We start from the raw sequence: 13,336 nt of genomic DNA on the forward strand, positions 1-13,336 counted from the left end.
TCAACCAACCGACCAATCAATCAATCAATCGACTAATCAATCAATCAACAAACTCACTCTGTGCATCTTTCTGACTATGTCCACAAGTTTGTTGTAGAAAGTCATTTTACGATCCGTCAAATGCAGAGCCGTGAACTTATGTGGCTGACTGTTATTATTATCATTATCATTATTATTATTATTATTATTATTATTACTGTTGTTATTATTATTTGTGCTGGCAGTCTTGGATGGAGAATGAGGAGACGATGAATCTGTAATTAAAAAATCACATGTTTTTGTGAGTGTTTGTATGTATGTGTGCGTGTTTGTGTACGTGTGTTTGTATGACTGTATGCATGCTTCTTTATATGTGCATGTATGTGTGTGTGTTTGTTTGTTGTCGTGTGTGTGTGTGTGTGTGTTTGTAAAGAATAAAGAACAAAGAATTGCTGAAAGAACTAATGAATAAAATAACAATTAATGAATGACTGAATCAATAAACGAAAAAAATGAAATGAATGAATGAAAAAGACTGAACGAACGAACGAACATTCATTGGTGAGATTGGCCTCAATGGTCAGCTGATACTTGGCGGACCTGCCCTCGCCAAAGGATGGCAGGTTGTTCTCCTGTTGCAATTTGTAAAGGGAGCTGTCCACCGTTAAGATGCGGCCAATGTGCTTCTCGTCGAACTTGCTGAGTGGGTGGGTGGGTTTGTTTTCATTCATTCATTCACTTATCCATTCATTCATTCATTCATTTATCCATTCACTTATTCATTCATTCATTCACTTATCCATTTATTCATTTAATGAGTCAATCTTTCGCTCTCTTGACGATCAAAAATTCAATTAATTCATCCACCTATATACCCATCAACCCACCTATCAATCCACCCATCCATCATTTAGATAAATAAATAACGTCATTCAAACGACCCCACCATCATTAAGGTTAGTTAATTGTGACAATTACGCCGCCAAAATCACTAATTAAATGACGCTAATTAGTAAAAACCAATTAGGCAAAACAGCAATTAAATTATACAAACTAGGCGAATATATAGGGCGAATACATTATGCAAAACCACCACCAGCCAACCAACCAACCAACCAAACAACCAACTAACCAACCAACCAGCCAGCCAACCAACCAATTAGTCATCTTCTCGACTGCCGGCCTCAACTTATCGAAGGTGCAAATCTCAGACCGATTGGTCAGCATGCTGACGATCTGGTCCATGGCACAGAATGTCTGGTGGAGGGCAGTGTAGGAGCGTGGGAGGTTCAGACGAGATGAGGTGGACGCCACTGATGACTTTGATCGCCTGGCCAGTGATGTGATTGGTGCTGCTGTTTGCGGGGTTGTTCGGATCGGAGTCCTGATTGGTTGGTTGGTTTGTTGGGGTGGGATTGAGAAAGGAACGTAAACGAAAAACTGAAGGAGTGAAAAAGTTGATTAAACAAATGCATTATAACTGGATGAATGAAATATTAAATGAAAGAATGAATGCATGATCAAATGAATGAATGAATGAATAATGAATGAATAAAAGAAAGAAAGAAACAGACTTAAGAGGCGATGATGGATCTTTGACTGGTGTGTGCAGTTTGATGAATTCCAGAACTGACCTAAGTTACAATCATTTGAAGTCATAATGAGTGAATGAACGAATTAGTTAATTAAGTGAATGAATGAATGAATGAAGAAGTGAATGGATAAAAGAGTGATTGAGTTATGAAATGAATTTCAAAGAGGAAAAATGATTGAACACAATTAACTGTATGAATGGACAAAACAAACGAATGAATGAATGAATGAATGAATGAATGAATGAATGAATGGACAAACTTGTGAGGTGAAGCATCTTTCACTGGAGTTAGAAATCTACTGGATCTTAACAATTCCTTTATTGGTCTGTGTTTGTGTGTGTATATATGTATGTATATGTGTGTGTCTATGTATGTATGTATATGTGTGTGTATGTATATAATATATATATGTATGTATGTATGTGTGTGCATATATGTATGTATGTGTTTATGTATGTGTTTATGTATGTGTTGTATGCACGTTTATACGTGTTCCTGTATGTGTATTAGAGTGTGTGTATGTGTATTTATACCTGGATGGAGTTTTGTTTTTAATAGGGGTCCCAAAGTCAACAAAATCATCTTCGACTTCGACATCATCAATTTTGTTGTCATTGCTGCCTGTCTTTGAACCAAGAAGATCTAACCTACATTCACATAAAATAGATTGAATAATTAAACAATTGTGTGTATGTGTGCGTGCGTATGTGTGTATGTGCGCGTATAAGATTAAATAATATAAGATAAGTATAAGATTATGAAGATTAAATGAATGTACATAACAGAATAAGTAAAAACATACTGAATGAATGAAGAAATGAGCATAGATGAAGATGAAAGAATAAAAATGAAAGTTGACACACACACACACACAAACACACACATACTTGTTAGGTGACAATAACGACTGATCCTTGGTTGGAGTTCGTAACCTGACCACCTCATGCAATGATCTAATTGGTTGGTCAATAAAAATGCATTGATCTGATTGGTTGGTCAATAGAAATGCATTGATCTGATTGGTAGGTCAATAGCAATGCATTGATCTGATTGGTTGGTCAATAGAAATGCATTGATCTGATTGGTTGGTCAATAGCAATGCATTGATCTGATTGGTTGGTCAATAGAAATGCATTGATTTAATTGGTTGGTCAATAAAAATACATTGATCTGATTGGTCGATCAATAAAAATTCAATGATAAACAATGCTTCTTAATATAAAAAACACTAATTACAAACCTTGTAGGCCATAGATTTTTAGCAACATCACTTAGTTGAACATTAGTAGAAGTAGTAGTAGTAGTAGTGATGGTAGTAGTAATGGTAACTTTTCCATCATCATCTTCATCATCACTTACCAGCTGTATTGTTCCTCTTGTAATGGTTGAAGAGTTAAGTTGTGGGTGGAGTTAATTTATGTGTGATTGACAGGTAGATGGTGTTACAATGTGTATGTATGTGTGTGTGTGTGTTAGTATAGTATGTAAAGTTTGAATCAAATGTGAATATATGTGTTTGTGTAAGTGAGAGAGAGAGAGGGAGAGAGAGAGAGAGAGAAAGTGTGTGTGTGTGTGTAGTGCTATACATAAAATTTATTTCTATAATGATAAATATTAATAAGATGGGCATCATACTTGTAAGGTGAAGGACACTTGGTTGGGGTTGGGTGTTTGACAACTGTACTGGCTTCTATTGGCCTTTTGCCTTTTGGTGAAAAAAACTTTATTAAACCATAAATTGAAAAATATAAAAAATAATATAATAAATAATACAAACAAAAATTTTTTATACAAGAATATTAGTAGAGCTATAAGGCATGCAAATATGCTGTTGCTATGTTATGATAAGCTTAATTTAGCTTAATAAGGCTTCAATTTATTTAATAAATTGAAACTTTTAATTTCAAACAAACAAAACCTCTGCTATTTATTCTAGAACTTCGCCGTACCGCAGAATGCACATCCTCTGTCGTGACAGTGTCCGTTGTAGCCAACACATCACTAATCCGGACGGTGGGGACGTCTGACTGTTTCTTGCCCTTGTTAGTGCTACTCCTAGTTGGTCTTTTCTTCTGCAGATAAAATTCCGTGATTCTCATCTGTTGAGACATCTTTCTCGTCAGCTTGGCTAGTCCGAAAGTAAGACGGATACAAAAATTTAAAAAATCGCAATTATTTATTTATTATCTTGAAAATAAATTTAAAAATTTTTGAGGTTTTAATTAATAATATTTACGTATTTTGAATTTTAATAATTAAAAAATGTATTTGCCGCTTTTAAAAGCTTGTCAATCGTTTAAATGTGGATTTAGTTGATGATGTTAAACTACATCGGTATTCATAGTTGTATGATTTGGATGATTTTTTGTCGATTTTAACTTCAAAATGACAATTTCATTTGATTACTTTGTTTTATAATAATGAATAACTAAATTATAGTACAGATAAATCGTATATAATTGCTTAATTAACTACTTTTTTTTATCATTTGAATGAAATTTTGACACCTTTAAAGCATGTACTTCATTTACATTGAATAAATGTTTATGGTATACTCGGCTTTAAAGTTAAAATATAGGTCTTATAAAATTTAAGTATAATTTTTTAGGACAAATATTTGTTTAAACGAGCTTTTTTAACTTTTAAAAAATCATGAATTAAAAAAATACGGAAAATATAGTGGTCGATTGTGACGGGAACCATTACAATTCTTTTGTCAATTCATGATACATTCAGCAAAATGTGACCATGGCTTTATGTAATCGTTATATTATATATAAATCGCTTGTTGATCACAAATCGAATTCTTACTCTTTTTTTAAATAGTTTTATTTAGTAAATCTTTCAAATGTACAGCCACTTCCCAGAAAAACCCAAATGAAGCCCTCAGGGGCTGCCATCTGAGAGCATCCTTATCTTTAACCTATGGAGTTCAACCACTTTAGCCACGAAGACCTCACACTATGGTCTATTTTTATAATTTTAAATTTTAAATTCTTCAATTATAAATTGTAATTTGTTAAAAAAGAATTTTTTTTAATTTTTTTTAAATATATTTTTTATTTAATAAAAAAATTAATTAAAGAAGCGTTTGATAATGCACACGGAAGCGATGAAAATTTATATTATCATAATATGGCAGTCGAGTTAGAGTTCATTTTAAATAATATTTTGTCAAATAAATTTATATTAATTTTTAATAAAAGCTGCCAATTTTAAATTTTTTTTTAATAAAATTTATTTAAATTTTTATAAAAGACCGTTTTATTGACAATCCAAAAAAGTGGTCTGGCATTAAAAGTGCGCAGTTTTTTATTTCTAAAAAATTATCCAACAATTTATAATTTAAATCACAATGAAATCCGTTTCATTTATGTAGATTTTTAAGTATTTTATATTTAAAAAATCATTTTGTCACATTTCTTCCATTTTTATTTCAATCCATCAAGTTTATATACTTTCAAATGATGGTGGTTAATTAAGGATTTTGTTATGTGTCATGTCGTTCGTACTTTGAAAACATTTTTTTAATTACGTCATGAATATTATTACCTTTTCGAATTTAATTTAATTTTTTAAAATTGAAAATGGCTAAAACGGTCAGAATGGGATGTTTTCTCTTGTTCTCTAGTAGTGCGGAGGTTAACCAGCTACTAATACTAATCAAAGAAAAAAATGTCGTCTGCTCTTTCTTCTTATTTTCTGTACCATTCTCATTCATTAAGAATATTGTTTTGTTAAGTTAGTAGTTAGTTGGTTGGGCCACAATTTCTATTTTTTTTTCTGTCAGTTATGTAAATAAATTTTTATGTAAAATATTTATGAAAAATTTATTATGATATAATAATAATAATCTTTTCATTATATTTTGCTATTTAATTGCTTGTTAGTTTAGTGAAATAACTAATTGAATATGTTATAATATGAATCAGCTATATTATAATGATTTATTTAAAATATTAAATTAATCTAAATTGAAAAACTACTAAATTAAATATATTTTTTGAACTTAATCTTTCTTAGGGGAAGTTTAAGATGATGGATACTCAGATAAAAAAAGAAGAGGATGATGAAGAAGAAGATGATGAGGGAATGGTTTGTTTATATTTCTATTTCAATTTTTTCCATTTTCAGTTTTTTTTTGTCTTATTTATTGCTAAAAAAGTAAAAACTATATAAAATCATCTTTATTAGTTGTTGGTATTACAGAAATATATTATAAAATAAATAACTTATCATTAATTATTTCAAATTTGATTGTTAACTAATCTTCTTAGTTTTAAAATTTAAAGGAGTGTGTGTTTGTTTGTCTCTGTCTGTTTTAAAATTTAAGTTTTAAAATGTATTAATCATTAATTACATTATGGATATCTATCTATCTGTGTGTTGTGTTGTTATATTTTAATCATTTAAAGGAGTGTGTGTTTGTTTGTTTATTTGTGTGATTATTTGCCTCTGTCTGTTTTAATTGAACTGTTGTATTTTATTAGTGTGTGTGTGTTTGTTTGCTTGCTTGCCTCTGTCTGTTTTAATTTAATTTCTATCTTATTCTTAGTTGAGATTTTCATATTAATGTTTTCAGGATGACTACTCTCAAGCTGGTTAGTTGTTGTTGTTGATGACATTATGTTAATATCATTGCTGATGATGTTGTTGTCATTTGTATTGTTTTTCTATACTTGCTAACGTGTTGATGTCGTTGTCGTTGTTGTTGATTCGTTGTTGCCTTTTGACATAATGTCTGGATGTTGATCTGATCGCTCATTAATCTCTCAGTCAGTATGCCATTCTTATTGTTCAATCAATCAATTAATCATTCAATCAATTAATCATTCAATCATTCATTTAATCAACAAGTTAATTGATAAGTCAATCAATTGATTAATCGATAAGTCCACGTTTAGTCGACTAACTACTGTTCATTTGTTTAATTAATCCGCCATCATTAATTCATTTATTAATTCATGCCTATTCATTCATTCAGTCATTCAGTCATTCATTCATTCAACCGTTCAACCAATCAGCTGATTACCTGGCGCCCAAGCCTCAAGCCAATGCAAGCAAGAGGGCCAAAAAAGATGATGGTTTGTATGCATTTTTCATCATCATCATTGCCATCGTTATCATCATCATCGCCATTGTTGTTATCATCATTATCATCACCATTGTTGTCATCATCATCATAATCACCATTGCCATCATTATCACCATCGCCATTCTGATCATCGTCGTCGTCGTCATCTGCAGACGAAGATGACGTAAAGATAGAATCCTACATAAACAAAGATCCTACAACGATTTCGGTGAAAGCGATGAGGAAACTGATCCCAAAGTTGAGGATCGAGTGTTACTACTCGGAACAGGAAATATCCGGGAAGAAAAAATGTAAGTTGGTGGTGGCTTTGGTAGTGGCTGTCTCGACTTCAAAATTATTTCACCATCGCTGTTTTTTATTATCCTTTGTCGTCATTCTCATCATCTTCGTCCTCATCATCTTCATCATTTACCCCATTAATACAAACATTATTATCAGCAGAGTCGTCGTCATCATCATCAGTATCATCTTCGACACAGACACCATCACTACCATTACTGTCAACAATGTCAGCATTATCATCATCATCATCATATTGTCATCATCTTCTTCATCGTCGTCGTCGTCATTATTATCATCGTCATCAACATCTTCATCATCATCACAGACATCATCTTCATCCTCATCTTTACCACCACTGACGTCATCTTCATCATCGCCATCACCAGTAAAGCATCTTTGGGATCAGAAGCCGACGGACTGGCCTAATTCAGTCCCATTCAAGGATCCCAACAATCCCGGCAAGGATGGTACCACCGGATTAAATGGTTGGCTATAATTAATTATTATAATGTATTTGCATAAATTAACATAAATTATGATGATTGACACCAACCAACCAACCAACCAACCAATGAATGATTGCAGCTCCTTCTAAGAAACCAGGTAAGCAAGATCTCAAGGAGATGTATGTCTACCTGAAGAAGTGCTACATAGAGAAGGTTGGTGTGTGTCTGTGTTTGTATCTGTGTGTGTGTGTGTGTTTGTACGTGTGTGTGTGTGTGTGTGTGTGTGTATGTTTGTATTTGTGTGTATGCTTGTATGTGTTTGTGTATGTTGTGTGTGTTTGTACGTGTGTGTGTGTATCTGTGTGTATGTTTGTATCTGTGTGTATGCTTGTATGTGTGTGTGTGTGTGTGTGTGTGTGTGTGTGTGTGTGTGTGTGTGTGTTTGTATGTGTGTTTTTGTTTATTTGTAACAAATTTAAAAAATGATTATTAACAGAAGAAAACAAATTTTCCTTTCACCTCTGGCTCCTCCAACTTTTCGCCACAAACCTCACAGTTCATGTCGTCACAACAACAACAACAATGTTTTGTCAACCAGCAACAACATCAGCAACAACAGCAACAGCAGCTTCAACATCTTCAAAGCCTGCAAAAACAACACCAACAACAGCAGCAGCAGCTCTTCAACATACGTCCCAGCAACGACGATGGTGACGTCAAAAGTGACGTCCTCACCTCTCAAGATCATCATCACCAGGGGGGAAACAAGTTTGGATTTTCCCCGAAGATCGCGGAGTCAAATCGTTCTCCAGATTGCGAATTCAGTGGACACGTCGTGCAAACTGATGACAAGGACTCAAAAATCACCATTGTCCCTTCTAGGACTGCCAAAGGTCGGTTGGTTTTGGTTGAATGATAGTTCTGCTGGCAGGCTAGTTGATTGGTCGGTTGATTGGTTTTGTTGGTTGGTCGGTTGGTTGATTGGTTGGTCGGTTGGTTGGTCTGTCGGTTGGTTGGTTGGTTGTCTGGCATTTGGATTGTAGATAATAAAAGACAGTTATACAAACAGAATGATGATGGTAATGATGATGAAGAAGGAGATGAAGGTTATGATAATCATGATGATGTTGATGATGAAAATGCACCTTATGATGATTATAATGTGCGTGATGATGATGATGATGATGATGGCGGTGGTGATGATGATGACGGTGGTGATGAAGAAGATGAAGAAGATGATGAAGAAGAAGAAGAGGAAAATGAAGGAAGGCTTTATTTTTGTATAATTTGAAACATGATAAATTAAAACAATGCCAACCAAACTTGTTGTTATATTACAATAAATTGTTTGGTTATTTGTATTCTTTATTATTGTTATTCTTCCTCTTTTTTTTTATTATTATTATTATATTTTTACTGGTTTTTTTTTTAAATGTCATCTTTATTTTTAGGCATGCATGCATGCAGTACATACATGGATGCATGAATCTCATTTAGACCCACTGACAGCAACAGATGTGTGTGTCTGGTCTACATTCATAAATTTAATTGCCTGGTTTTCATTGGTTCATTCTCTGTTTGTTTATTTGTTTGATCATTCATTCATTCATTCATTCATTCATTCATTCATTCATTCATTCATTCAACTATTTTGTTTCTTCAACTGTCCATTTATTTTATGTATTAGTTTATCTTTTTTTTCACCATATCAACAACTATTGTTTCATTCATTTTTCATTCGTTCGTTCGTTCGTTCGTTCATTTATACATTCATTCATTCATCCACACTTTCACCCATTCAAGCTATACACATTTTATAACTATTTTCTTATGTCATACATACGTGCATATAGTCTGTTGTATGCGTTTCATTTGTGTGTACACAAAATTTTAATTACCATTTTACAAGCATTTTACTCCCATCCATTAGCGGTTATATACATGTTGAAGATCAGAAAATAACACCAAGCAAATGGTTAATTAATTAATTCAAATGTATGAAGGAGCAGTGCGATACACCGCCATATACGTTCTAGTTACATTTATATATGTGTGTACTATAAGAAGTGCACATCGTTTCATTTTGTTTGAAATAATTAAACACATGATAACATCTTTATAATAATATGCTCAGAGCTAATAAACATGAAACTCACACATGAAATTTCTTAATAGTACTTAGTCAATAATTTATGCATAAAACTTATGGCACAAAGAAATATGCACAAGTTGTTTTACACAAGGATCGGCTTGTAATTTATGCGTAGCCCATGTTATAGCATTAATAAAATTGTCCCCAGCTCAACTCACAATTAGTGATGTTGTTGTTATGTGTCATGTGTGCTTAGACTTTAACTTGAATTCACTTAAAATTAAGTGAATTCAATAAATTTTTTTTTTTGTTTATAACTTTTTTAAATGTTGATTGACGCTCAAATCCGGACCTAAAACCGGGGTCGATAGATAGATACATACATACATACATGCATGCATGTATGTATGTATGTATGTATCCATCCATACGTATATAAATGCATCATGCACTGCATGAAATGCATCAACAATATACATATAATTGATTGATTGAAGAAATGATTGATTGATTGACGTCACGTTACGTCACGCCATGTATGTATGTATCCATCCATACGTATATAAATGCATCATGCACTGCATGAAATGCATCAACAATATACATATAATTGATTGATTGAAGGAATGATTGATTGATTGACGTCACGTTACGTCACGCCATGTGTTCATTACCACCCACAGTACCACCAGCTGATCTAGAGGACATGTCTATGGCTTATCAAATGGCCAACCACCACGTTGAGCCCTTCCACCACCACCACCAACAACACCACCACCAACAACAACAGCATCAACAACAACAACAACAGCAGCCTGGCTATGCGGCCACCGGCAACTTCCCCCACCACCAGCAACAACAACAACAACATCGCATTAATAATGGTTACAACAACAATCCTACCTACACTGGATATAACGACAACAACAACAACAATGGAAGTTTTTCTGAAAATAATAATGACGAAAATTCTGGTAACAACGATGATAATGTTGGTGGCGGCGGCGGTGGTAGTGGTGGCGGTGGTGGCGGCGATGATGATGACGATGAGGACGATGATGATAATTTTCAAGTGCCAGACGTGGTGAAGGAGTTGAGGATGAGGATCAATGAGAAGATCAAGAAGGTTCGTTGCCACTGTTGATGGCTGTGAGCGAGATTGTGGTTGTGTCTTGGCTCTGGTACGAGCACCCTGTCCTAAGTTGCAATGACCTGGTTCAAATTCAAGAAGATCCCCCTCTTATCGCATGCTTAGGTGTTGTATGTTGTGCATTATTTCTTTGGAGGCTTGTGGAAGGCATTGGGATGTGCAGTTGGTCTGCTATAAATTAGCGTGTATAAATTACACTGATTGGTTGATTGATTGATTGATTGATTGATTGATTGATTGATTGATTGATTGATTGATTGATTGATTGATTGATTGATTGATTGATTGATTGACTGACTGATTGATTGACGATGAAGATGGTTTTGAAAATGATAATGACCAATCCAGGTGGTTTCCTTGGACGGAAGCACACCTGAAGTTGAAGCTCAACTGGCGGATATAAACAGAGGTTCTGCATGGTGGTGTGTGTTGTGTGTGTTTGTGCGTGCGTTTGGGTGTGTGTGTGTGTGTGTGTGTTTGTACGTGCGTGTACACACGTATCACCACCACACCAACATTAGCAACAACATGAGCAACAACAACACCACACCAACATTAGTAACAATAACAACTACAACAACAACAACAATGTTTAGGAGTGTTGGATCGCATATACGACTCCCTTCGAAACAATTCCTTCTGCCTGATGTTCCTAGATGCCGGGCACCAGATGGAGGCCCTGCTCGACTGCATGGTCGTCTTCAACCACGTTGAGAACAACCTCCTTACTAATGGCTGTACTGAGATTCAAAGTCGGTTTGATGATTGTTTCGGCTTGATGGTTGTTGTTGTTGTTTGTGGAGTTTTGTTGTCTGGCTGTTGTTGTTGTTGTTGTAGATGTTGTTGTTGTTGTAGATGCTATTGTTGTTGTTTTTGTTGTTGTTGTTGTTGTTGCTTGGTTAGTTAGTTAGTAGTTGTTGGTCGAACGTCATTCATTATGTTTCTTTTTTATCATTAACTATTTTTTTTTATTATTTTAACGTCTCAGAGAAGTTCAAGACTATTGATGTGGTTAGTGTTGTATCTGCTTGTGTTTTCATTCATTCATTCATTCATTCATTCATTCATTCATTCGTTCGTTCGTTCGTTCAGTCAGTCAATCATTCACTCCTTCATTCATTCATTCATTTATTCATTCATTCACTTATTCATTCACTTATTCATTCAGTCATTCATTTAGTCGTTCATTCATTCCTCCATCCAACCACCGCCACAACAAACAACAGGGGTATGTGCACAGCACCAGCGACTACCCAAGCCACATGGGGGCGTACCAGCCGCACCCCTTATTTTCCCTTTCATCCCTTCCCGCCTTCAAAGACCTCATCACCTCACATCAAGCCTCCTTCGACGCCCCCTCCAAACAGAGAAAGATCTTGAAAAGGTGGGGTAAGGATGGAGGAGGAGGGGGAGGATTTGGTGGTAAGGGTTTTGATGGAGTGAAAAAGAGAGAGAGTAGTGTTGATGTTAGCATCTTATCGAAGATTATCAACAAGAGGTGTGTATTTGTGTGTCTGTTTGTGTGTGTGTGTCTGTTTGTTTGTGTGTCATTGTAGTAGTGTTCTTTTTTCATTACGCTTGCTTCGTATGTTGTCTTATATATATGCTGTCTGTACAGGCGTATCAGTGTTTGTGCTGTTGTAGGGTCATGCATCTATAATTAGTTCCCTCCTATCTCTGTCACAGTCCTGATCATTATTGTTTCGTGTCACTTTTGTATAATTGTTACAATCATCGTCGTCATCGTCATCATCATCATCGTCATTGTCATCATCGTCATCATCACCACTCCAGACCTTCCAATGACCGTCACATTGGTAACATGACCAGTAAGAAGATTTGCTACGAAAAGGATTCTGAATATTTCTTACCTGGGGTTGGTTTTTTTCCTCCTCCTCCTCCTCCTCCATTTACCGCATCATCATCGTCGTCATTCTCATCATCATCTTCTTGGTCCCCATCATCGTTATTTATTTTTGTTATCATCATCCATAACACACACACATGTACACAACACACACACATGTATGCACACACACACACGTACACACACACACATGTACACAACACACACACACCACACACACACACACACACAGTTGAGCAAACATCTTGGAGACAGCATGATCGCTGACGAAATTGCCAGCAACAGTTCGCTAACAACAGTAATTGTGACTGAAAATGTTCAAATGGACAACAACAACAACAACACTGAAAATACATCATCCAACATTAACCCGATTGACTCGGACAGAAAGACTAAAATTGACCAGGATTTGATCCATTCAGATGAACCAACCACAGATGATTACCTGCTTATTCAGGATTTTGATGAAGTTGAAAACCCATTTGGTGTTAGCAGTTTGGATATCCTGGATGATAAGGAACTCGTCCAGGTTGGCAGTCAAGTTTTTGGATTGTTTAACTCCAGCCGTCAACAACAACAACGTCCACAACAACAACAACAGCAACAGCAGCCTCTTAGTGGTTCTACACTGTTATCAGGAAGTGTCGCCGGTAGCAGTTTTAGTGGTTGTACCGGCTACTCTTTTGGCAGCTATGGCGATACTGATGATTTTGTCTGGGCCAGTGGTGGTGGTGGTGGTGGTGCAGTTGCTTCTAAAGATGAGGCTGCAGCAGTTGGTGATACTGTTGTTGTTGATGATAGTGTTGCTGTCATGGACGGGCTGAATCACT

General features: G+C 35.1%; 1 protein-coding gene across 1 annotated transcript; it reads left to right on the forward strand.

Moving 5' to 3' along the window:
* Positions 1–5,161: 5,161 nt before the first annotated feature.
* Positions 5,162–9,433, forward strand: HELRODRAFT_179846 (hypothetical protein; the record flags this gene model as incomplete). Its single annotated transcript, XM_009028648.1, has 9 exons — positions 5,162–5,215; positions 5,598–5,669; positions 6,157–6,175; positions 6,599–6,658; positions 6,822–6,959; positions 7,338–7,436; positions 7,537–7,610; positions 8,068–8,268; positions 9,401–9,433. The coding sequence occupies 9 exons, from the start codon at positions 5,162–5,164 to the stop codon at positions 9,431–9,433; spliced, it is 750 nt and encodes a 249-aa protein (XP_009026896.1).
* Between the last annotated feature and the right edge of the window lie 3,903 nt (positions 9,434–13,336).

This window comes from Helobdella robusta (assembly GCF_000326865.2).
Source record: "Helobdella robusta unplaced genomic scaffold HELROscaffold_57, whole genome shotgun sequence".
Lineage (NCBI taxonomy): Eukaryota > Metazoa > Annelida > Clitellata > Rhynchobdellida > Glossiphoniidae > Helobdella > Helobdella robusta.